General features: G+C 51.0%; 1 protein-coding gene across 1 annotated transcript; it reads right to left on the bottom strand.

The window, feature by feature from the left end:
- Positions 1-1,715: 1,715 nt before the first annotated feature.
- On the bottom strand, positions 1,716-6,226 carry LACBIDRAFT_317500 (uncharacterized protein; the record flags this gene model as incomplete). The annotated part of the gene is made up of 13 exons (XM_001890139.1): positions 1,716-2,102; positions 2,158-2,213; positions 2,289-2,380; positions 2,441-3,084; positions 3,136-3,289; positions 3,343-3,529; positions 3,589-3,696; positions 3,755-3,874; positions 3,934-4,321; positions 4,380-4,898; positions 4,952-5,646; positions 5,696-5,894; positions 5,948-6,226. 13 exons carry the CDS (start codon positions 6,224-6,226, stop codon positions 1,716-1,718), a joined length of 3,828 nt encoding a protein of 1,275 aa, XP_001890174.1.
- Positions 6,227-10,819: the final 4,593 nt, after the last annotated feature.

The raw sequence follows: 10,819 nt of genomic DNA, 5'->3' as shown, positions 1-10,819 counted from the left end.
AGGACCACATCTCGAGTTGGGCGACGGAAGCCACTGAAGGTGGTGAGGGTGAAGTTGATGCGCGCTTCCAGTGTATGTCCCCTCATCCAAGCCTCCGACATTTCAAGAGGGGCATCTCGTTAACGACACAGTGGACCGGAACTGAACACAAAAACATGGAGAAGGTTTTTCTTACAGTCCTCGCTGGTGCCACCGACCCGGCTGTCATCCGCGCTGTGCGCGGCGTTTTGGATTTCATCTATTATGCTCACTTTGAGACCCATACTGACGAATCTTTGGGTCTTCTCGACGCAGCATGGCTCACCTTCCACGATAACAAACACATCTTCGAAGATCTCGAAATACGGAAACACTTCAATATCAGCAAACTTCACAATATCAAACACTACATCGATGCGATCCGATCACATGGAACTGCTGATGGGTTCAACACAGAAGGTACAGAACGCCTACACATTGATCTTGCGAAAATGGGGTACAAGGCAACCAACAAGAAGGAATTCATCAAGCAAATGACGATATGGCTCCGCCGCCAAGAGTCCATCCAACGTTTCTGCCTGTACCTCCAATGGGCCGTTCCGGGCTATACTGCTGAAATCTCGAAGAACGGTAGCGAGGTTGACGAAGACGAAGAGGAGGACGAAGAGGAGGATGAAGAAGAGGACGACGTTAACAGAGTGGCTGCGGGAGATGAAGTGGTGGAAAGTTATACCATCGCAAAGAAACCTGCGCTGCACAACGTTTCGGTAACATCCATTGTCAGCGACTATGGAGCGACTGATTTCTTACAGCACCTTACGTCGTTCATCGATACGGAACGACTGGTTGGCGACATTGCGCTGAGTGCAGCATCCGCGTTTGATCTGTACAAGCAAGTCGGATTCGTCCTCCCCCCAATTCCTGAAGTTACTTCGAAACCTACGCCAGATGTCATCCATGCCGTCAGAGCGGTGCCAGCCATGATAACTTCGCAAGGCATAAAACAGGCCGTTCCGGGTCGATTTAGCACAGTACTCGTTCAAGAGAGCCCAAGCATTGTGGCGGGTGGTCCTTTAAGTGGTAAGCCCCAAACCTTCAAACGTAATTCTTTCATCTCACTGACTGTTCCATCGCTAGGACTCCGCGTTGCTCAGGTACGGGTCATCTTCAAATTGCCAACTGAATTTGGCCAATACAACCACCCCCTCGCCTACGTTCATTGGTACACACCCCTGCGACCCACCCCCAATGATCTTGACACCAACATGTTCACAATTTCGAGGTCCTCTCACAATCATCGTCAGCGCACATCCGTCATTCCTGTGGCCAAGATAATACGGAGCTGCCACCTTGCTCCAAAATTCGGCCGCAAGATGCCTGATACTTGGACATCATCTACGGTTCTTGATGATGCAACCAACTTTTTTTATTAATCCCTACCTTCGCCATCACGACTTCTTCCTTCTACGATATTTAGTTGATCTTCATGTTTCTCGGAAGTCTCGTCGCCGCACAAAATAACATTTTTTTCTTTTCAACTTTATCCCTATTTTGCTCATCTTGCTTATTGGCTTGGGGGTTATTCCTTCTACCGAAGCTACAGGTCTCCAGTGAAAGGATATGGGGACTACTGACACTTGCCGGACAGCTATTGGGACTACTGACACTTGCCAGACAACTACTCAGTAACTGTACATGCAAGGCCAACTACCCAGACACACCGTGGCTACTCCGTGCTACGGCGAAGGACCAAAAAGTACTGGCGCAATGGATTTCGTCGAGAAACTACTTATAAATTCAGTGTTTCCTGATGAGATCGCAGCATCCCGAAGCTTGAGGACGCTACCATTCCAAGAAGTCAATGACAAGTTTGCTTGAAATAGTTTCTCTGCCTCTTCCAGAGCGTTCAGAACATCCTGAGTAGGTAATGCAAACGCAACCTTGTGCGTAGTCGACATTCCCATGGGAATGGCGATTGCTACGATGTACTGGTAAGTTTCTGCAACAAACGAGAAAATGAACAACTCACTAGACTCGGTGAGGGAACTTAGGAACATATCAGCACGGAAGCGAGCATAGACGTTGTAGAGAGTTAGTTTGCCCATGAGGGAGTTCTCATTCGCCTTCGAAATTAGTTGGGTCAGACATTTGCGTTGGGACGAAATCGAGGTTTCTTACCTTCATTCGGGATGAAGATGGCAGGGACAAGAACTTCTCAAGCAAGCCATTGAGGTCTTAATCTGGCTGATCGCGTCGTGACCAGACTGCTTTTGTCAGAAAAAGCTAGCGAAAAATGAACACGAACGTACTATGCTGGTGAAGAACGGCTGCCAGGAGCTCAGGAGCGACAGTGTCAGGGAGGAGCTTTGTCCGAGGGGATGTTCCTAGTGATCGTCGAGGACTGAAGCGAAGGAACTTTGTTTGTCTTTTGTGTCGGAGAAAGAGATATAATGTCACGTACCCAAATGCCAAAGTCTCGAATTGCTGGAACGCGCCATCAAGCTCCTCTAGCATTTTCATTGTCGAAAGATAAAGTTCTTGCGCATCCTCATGCTGAGCGCTTCGCTCATTACACTCCGCTCGGAGCCGATGAACGATAATAGTATCAACGCCTGGCAGGTGAGAGAGCAACGCAGCAGCTTTTTCCAGTGTCGCATTTGCCTCCTGCAGTTGACCAAGATGAAGCTGAACCTCTGCCTTCCGAGTGAACGCACGGCCAACAACAGTGGGAACGTTCAATGCTTCGGCAAGATCCTGAGCCTGCTGTGCAAAGTACTCAGCTTCCCGAGGAGATCCACGCGTCACGTACATGTGCGACAACGCGAACAGGGTGGCAAAAAGTCCCTCAGCTGTCCGCCACTCCAAATCATGAATGAAAGATCGCGGAGGGTATGACTTGTTCGGCGTAGGTTGTGATTGTGCTGGAGCGGATGTTTGTTCAGCCATAAGAGCTTCTTTCATACTTGTCATTTCAAATGGATTGGATTCCGGAGATGGTTTAGCGGAGGATTGAGGCGAAGGGTTAAGGCGTCCTAATGTGTCCACAGTCCGGTTCCACAAACGAAGAGACTGGAGCATGCCTTCCAGTGATGTAGCAACGTCCTCCTAAATAGGCTTGATGACAACAAGGATGAGTGGAATATTAAAAGGCACTACCTTGCAATACTGAATCAATCCGAAGATATGCGAAGCCATCGCTGCCCTCTCCAGGCGCTTAACCCGTGTATGGATCCTTTGAAGAGTGGTCAATCCTTTCTCCTCCGTATCCAGTCTGCTTGAATGATCTAGTGCCTCATTATAGACACTTGAGCTACATCTCAAACTCAGCCACAAACGCAACCACTAAGAATAGGACAATCATACCTTCGAGACACATCCTCGATTAAGGCCAGTGACTCCGCAAATCGTAACAAGAAGGCAGAGGATACCTCCGGCGAGGCTTGTCCGTTTCTAACAACTTCCAATGCCAGATTGAAAATCATGGCCGCCCTCTTCATCTTACCAATCTTCACGTACTCATGTGCAAGGTCAATTGATGCAGAGATGTATCCTAAAGTACGCGGGAGAGACGTCAAGAATAGATTACATGTATAGATATGGAAGACACACCATCGCTCGCCACGCCAGCGTGGCGCTCACACAACTTCCTTGTGAGGTCCAATATATGGACTTTTGGAAGAACCAGGCAAAGGAGACCAAGAAGGCAAGCCGTGAGTTCTGAGAATAACAGTAATTAGACTAGGTGACTCGCAAACAACGGCACCAAAGAACTTACGGAGCAGCCCTAAAAATTCATCAAAGTCATCAAAAGTCAACAGTGACTTCGTCTTCGCAGCAGCATCCAAAGAGGGTCGAGGTGGTGTTCTCGCAGTATTCAGTGAAACCGGCTGAAGTGCTAGAATGAAAAAGAAGGCAAATTAGCACATGTTAACCGAAAATATGATCAACACTTACCAGCCCTTGGCTTGACCTGGGGAGTAACAGGAGGACGAGCAGCCACCCTCGAGTTACTCTTGACTGGAGCAGCTTTCTTTGGAGCAGCCGGTACGCGTTGACGAGTGGTCCTGGTAGCTTTGGGGGATACAATTCTTGGTATCTGCGTTAACGAGGATGAGACCTTTCTCACTTTGGTACTCAGCCCTTTCCTCGCTACCCTGGGACTCCCAGCTGGACCAAGAGCGAGGAGGTCTTTCAGAATCTGACACGCTTGATCTGCATGTTGAGCCATAACTGTGCCTTGCTCCGGGTCTGCGCGTTTATGAGCGTGAAGTGCGAGCCAGAGGTGTGCGGATGCATGGTATTGCAGGCGGTAAGGAGCTAATGAAACATCCCGAGCCAAGTTCTAGTTTGGAAGATCAGGTCCATGATGAAAGGCTCGAAGAATGGGGGGAAGTCCATACCTGAGCCGTCAAGAGACGCTCTACTTCACTGCCCATCTCCTGCACATTTCCCAAGATCACGGCCCAGTCATCTCCAGAGTCCTGATATGCAAAGGCCATACACCTTATCAGAACTCTGGATCGCCTGATAGGGAACGAGGCCGCATCATAAACTTCCAGAGAATCTCTTAACAGCTTCACAAAGACACCCCGTACGCCCTTTTTCCATTGACTCGGCTGAAGGCCATCAATCTGCTGCTCCAGAAGGACTCCGACGACCCGAGGGTCCATGACAAGGTTGCCGTCATCAGAGGCAGCGAAACGCTGGGGAGAACGAAGGGAGACATCTTCTGGCGGCAGAAGCAGCTCGCATGCCCCAATGTAACTTACTCGGTCGATGGTGGCCATTAACTGCTTAACGGATGAGCTGGCAGATGCTCCGAATAGATCCCCGACACTCTTGGCATCCGTTTGACCTTCAAATCCAGAGGACGTAAACGGAAATGTGCATATACACTGTTGGAAAGCGTCGTAGGCATTCTTCAAGAAAGAACATATGAGCCACGTAGTCAACAGAAGGGCAGAGAAATCACCTTGCGATCCCCATTCTTACTATAACAAACAGCGAGCAACTCCCAGCGACGGTGAAGCTGCTCTTCCAGCTGATTCCATTCCATTTCTCCGTCGACTTTACTCTTCGTCTCCGGATTTGCCTCTTCCTTCGCCTTGCCTTTCCCTTTCCCGCGCCCTTTCATCGACAACGCCTTTGCGCCAAGAAGACACGCCTCACGTAGAAACGGCACTGCAGCACCACATTGTGTTGCTTGATAGAGTGATCCTGAAATGTTGTAGTATGTCCCCGAAATGCAACGCATGTAATTCGCACGGTCTACGTCTGCATCCTGAGGCACAGAATCAAGGATAGATACCGAAACCCCGAGATGGTCAAAGGCAGGGACATACGTCCTAGGGTCCTCAACATTGAGAGCTGTACGTGCCAGCACGAAGAGAGAATCCAACGCGTGAGTGATGATGTCAGATTTCCGCGCTGCGGAAACTGCAAGCTTTTGGAGAAGGTCGACACAAGACAACACGAAGGCTTTAACCTCCGTATCTGTAGACAGGGAGTCAAGTGACTTGACGGCCATTCGACGGAGTCTTTCGAATGCTCGATCCACTTTGCCACTAATACGAGCGAGTTCTTGGTCTTCCGAGAATAGTAAAGATTGTAGGCAAGCTGACGTCTTTATCAGGGCAGTGCATGATTCCAGATGCTTGATTAGCACGTCTGCAGAGAGCGTCGTGAGCGAGCAGAGTAAGAACAGGAAACCACCTACCATCTTCTACGGGCCTTTGCTCCAGCAAGGTCGTAACCTGTGCGAATTCTGCGCAAATCCGAGTAGCCTCCTTTGTGATGGTGTCGGCATCTTGTGCTTGGGTCCTTCCCACCGGTTGGGCGATCTTACTGGAGGACGGCTTGGGGAGCTCATGCTGCATCAGCTTTCCAATCCTCTCAAGGGCAGAGATATCCCCAGCCTAGCCGTCCGTGTTGAGTGTGTCATCACAATGATTGATAGGAACAAACGTACCCGTTTCGCAAAAGCCATCCAATACTCGCAAAATCCGACGAAACCTTTCCCCTCTAAAAATGACAGGCCATCTTCCCGCTTCTGAGCACACCCAAGAATCTCCGCATATTCGCAGAGGACCAGATTTGTCACTTTCTCCTCCACCTTGGGGGAAAGCGACTGACTGGCCTTAACGAGAGCCACAGCAGACCTAATTACCTGTTCCCAGAATGTGCCGGATTCTTGTTGAAGGAGACCCCTCGTGACCTCTTTGTTTACGCGTACGCTTTGCTTACTCATTTCTCCATCTCGTCTTTCTTTATCCACCTTTTACATTTACTTCCGGTATTTGCTAGTCTTTACCTCAAGCCACCCGATTTTTCCTATATAAACTAGAACCTTATTTTCCCTCACCTCAGTCGTTTCACATCCGTGTCTGACTGAGGTGAGCTTTTGCTACTTATATTCATATACTCTTACTGATGCTACTCGTACGTAGTTCTTCGTACGTTAACAGGTAGCTAAGGCAATACAGTCGTTTCACATCCGTGTCTGACTGAGTTCTTCGTACGTTAACAGGTTATGGGCCCCGCTGCGCTCTAACTCGAAGAAATATAGACACGCACATACCTGCTCTATCACATTACTTGCGACTCACAGAGCCTACTTTACCACGTACACAAAATGTCGTCGTCAGCAAACCCCCCTACCTTTTCAGAGGACCAAAAATTCGATGGGACAAATTTTGCTACCTTCGAGACGCTTGTTGTCATTGCGGCCAGCAGCAGCGGCGTCTTAGGGTATCTACAGGGAACTATCCCTAACCCTGCCCCTTATCCGAGCCCCACCACTCTGAATTACACACCGGCGTTAACAAACGTCCCACTTCCTGACGATCCCTCGCCGTGGTACTCCACAAACCCCTCCGGTGCGGAGTGGGCTATGCGCGACGCCTGGGCACGTGCACTACTCCTCTATAACACTAAAAATGCCATCGGTCTTGGTCTTAAGCTTGATGGCACTGCTGCTGAAGCATGGAAGTCACTCACGGACCAATATAAAATCTCGTCTGACCTCGCCATTGTCACTACCCAACGCGACCTCCGTAATACCGCTTTCGCCGACGGAAACGATTTCCCAACCCATATCTCCAACTTGCGCACCAAGTGGGTGATGGCAAACAACGCTGGTGCAAAAATCAGCGACGCGGATTTTCGCATGATCGTCTTATCCTCATTACCTGAATCCTGGGATAGCGTCGTCGGCACGCTTTACGAGGCCAAGTCATCTGGGGAAGTCATCAGTCGATTAATGATTCATTGGAATCGAATTGACCGTTCCAAGTCTGTCACCAATTCCTCCATGGTCGTTACGGCTCTCCAAACTAACACGAGGAAGCCACGAAGCCAATTATTATGCGCTAACCCCAACTGCGGACGTCGTGGTCATCTAATCACGAACTGCTATTGGCGCGGCGGAGGGAAAGAGGGACAGTTCCCTGCAGGCTTCGGACAGCGTGGGGGAGGACAAGGTTCTGCGACCCAGGGTACCGCTAACGCGAACACATCGTCAGTCACAGCAGCGCTCACTGACACCTCACCTACCTCCGAAATTACTTTCGCCCTCATCTCAAATGTACCCGGACTCGCATTGGAAGAGTCCGCACATACGCCCTACATAACCCATGCGTTAGCCGCAACTACCACACCAGGAGAGAGGGATGTACCGACCTATGCTGACTCTGCAGCAAATAAACACTGTTTTGTAAACCGATCAGACTTCTCCACCTACCACGCATTATCCCAACCTGATGAAGGCCAGCCCGCAAACAAAGGGGGACAATTCCGTATCGTCGGACATGGCGCAGTCACCAAAACTATCATATCTGGAGTGCTGAAGACCACCATTACCTTCACACATGCAGTCCACACCCCTGACCTCATTGCAAACCTCGTCTCGATTGGCAAACTTGACGAGGCGAATTGCTGGGCATTATTCGGCAGTGGGGGAGTAACCTTCTATGACATCCATGATGGTCAGAAAAGGACACTCATGAAAGGCACGGGGAGCAATGGGATGTACCTCCTCCGTGTCGAGCCCAACCCACCTATCACACATGCCCTTGCAGCGCGCTCCCTCCACAAACCCACAGACCTCGAGATGTGGCACAGACGTTTTGGACATGTCGGTGTCCGCTCGATCATCGACATGGCCAAGAGGGGGTTAGTCGATGGTCTTGACATCACGAAAGGAGGCGCTGAGCCCGAAGGGCGATGCGAAGACTGCATCTATGGGAAGCAGACAACGCGCCCATATGATAGTGTGGTGGAACCTGAGACAGAGGTATTGGAGCGGGTGTACATCGACTTATGGGGACCAGCACGTGTTCGCTCTGTTGGGGGAGCTGAGTACATGATGGCGTTCAATGATGGAGGCTCGTCTTACCGTGTTGGTTATTTCCTCGCCTTGAAGTCGAGTGCCACGACCCTCAGCGCTTTCGCAGAGTACCATCCGAGGGCAGAGCGGGAGACTGGAAAGAAGCTGATTCGGATTAGGGTTGATATGGGCAACGAGTTCTTCAACGAGAAATGGAGGGAATACACGGCCACTCACGGTATCATCGTGGAATTCAGTGCCCCATACGCACACGGTCAGAACGGTTTGGCAGAACGTGGGATGAGAACCATCATCGAAAGAACACGTTGTGTTCTCGCCGACTCCGGTTTATCCCCATCGCTCTGGGCTGACGCCGCCTCCTTCTGCATCTACACCGGGAACTACATACCTTCCAGTCGACACCCTGCGCAGATACCCACTGAGAAATGGACGAGCAAACGTCAGGACGTCTCACACCTTCGACCTTTCGGCTGCACGGTGTATGCCAAGATACCGGAGGAGATAGGCATATCGAAGCTGATGCCTCGATCGATCAAGTATGTATTGATCGGCTATTACGGACGGGGGACGTACAAGTTGTGGGATCGATCATCAGGCACGACTATTAAAAGTCGTGACGTCATCTTTGAGGAAGGACGAGGCCATCGCACTATCTCCAACGCACCCACATCCATCCCCGAGTCTACCTTCGACGGCGACGACGTACAAGCACCTACTCCAGAAGTCACAAATGACACCACAGGTGTAATCGTACCACCAAAACCTTTGGCGCCACGCCCTCGACAATCTGATCCCCCACTACACCCAGACACAACCACGCCCGCTGTCCCAAGCGTCCCATCAGATGCCACGACACCAGTCGCACAAACACCTCCCATCCCAAGGCGCTCTGCGCGCCTTGCTGTCCTAGGTACTGGAGCACCTACAGACACAACGGCCCTTCACACCATACTCCCTGACTCTCAGATCCCGCGGAGCTACTGGGAGGCAATCACGCGCCTTGATCTCTGGAAACAACCCATGGATACCGAGTGGGCGATATTGAAGGAAAGAGGTGTTTTCGAGTTGGTGGAGGCACCTCCAGATGCGCGCGTCATTGATTCCATGTGGGTCTATGCTAATAAGTATGACGCAATAGGAGAGATCATCAAACGCAAGGCGCGCCTCGTCGCCAAAGGCCACACTCAGATCCCAGGACTTGATTATGATCAGACGTACGCCTCTGTCGTACGCCTAGAGTCCTTCCGCATGATCGCTGCAATTGCAGCTGCTATGGACTTGCACATCTGGCAGGTAGATATCGTCGCCGCCTTTCTCTACAGTACTAACAAGTTCACGACATTCATGAACCAACCGCCGGGTTATGTCGTCCGGGGGGAGGAAGAGAAGGTCTTACGGGTCGTCAAAACCCTATACGGTATGATGCAGGGGGGATACGATTTTCAAACGGAAATGACGGGCGCATACGAATCTTTGGGATACTACAAATCACTCGCGGACCCGTGCGTCCACTCCCGCATCATTCAAAATGAACACACTATCACCACCACTTACACCGACGACATCTTTGGCGCGTCCACAACAAAGGAGGGAGCAGAAAAGGCGAAGAAGGAGATTGAGGCGTGCTTCGAGATAAAAGATGTGGGGGACCTTGGGTATATTCTGGGGATCCGGGTTGAGAAAGATGAAACCACGGGTGCGATTTCTCTTTCCCAAGAAGCTTACATTCGTCGCGTCTTAGAACGCTTCGGAATGTCCGACTGCAACGCCAAATCCACCCCATTACCCTCCGGCATCATCTTATCTGAATCCGACTCACCCAAGACGGATGAGGACGTCCACTTCATGGCGGACAAACCTTACCGCGAAGCCCTCGGCGCCTGCATGTGGGCTCAAGTCGCGACGCGCCCCGATATCTCCTACGCCCTCAGTGTCCTAGCCCGCTTTCAGGCAAAACCTGGACCAGCACACTGGAAAGCAATGCTCCACCTCCTTGCTTACCTCAAGGGCACACTCACCTACAAAATCACCTACAACCGCGGCGCCAGCCTCGACCCAATTGGATTTGTCGACGCCGACTACGCCAGGGACATCGACACGCGTAGATCGACCTCAGGATACGTATTCACATTAGCAGGTGGGCCTGTATCCTGGAGCTCGAAGCGTCAACCCACTGTCGCCCTCTCCACCACCGAGGCAGAGTACATGGCGCTCACGCGTGCTGCTCAACAAGCCCTTTGGATGTACTCATTCATGGGTGAAGTCGGCCACAATCAAACCTTCCCCGCTGTCCTCCACGGTGACAACGCCGCCTCCATCACCCTATCACTCAACACCAAGGGACATGCACGCGCAAAACATATCGACATACGCCATCACTACATTAGGGAACGTGTAGCTGCCAAGGAGATAGAGCTCGTCCAAATCCCCTCCGAGGAGAATCTCGCCGACATCTTCACCAAGCCGCTCCCGCGCGTCACCCACCAAAAAGCTCGT

This window comes from Laccaria bicolor, genomic scaffold (assembly GCF_000143565.1).
Source record: "Laccaria bicolor S238N-H82 LACBIscaffold_81 genomic scaffold, whole genome shotgun sequence".
Classification (NCBI taxonomy): Eukaryota; Fungi; Basidiomycota; class Agaricomycetes; order Agaricales; family Hydnangiaceae; genus Laccaria; species Laccaria bicolor.
The sequence above is the reverse complement of the archived record's forward strand: the minus strand, read 5'-3'. Positions and strand labels throughout refer to the sequence as shown.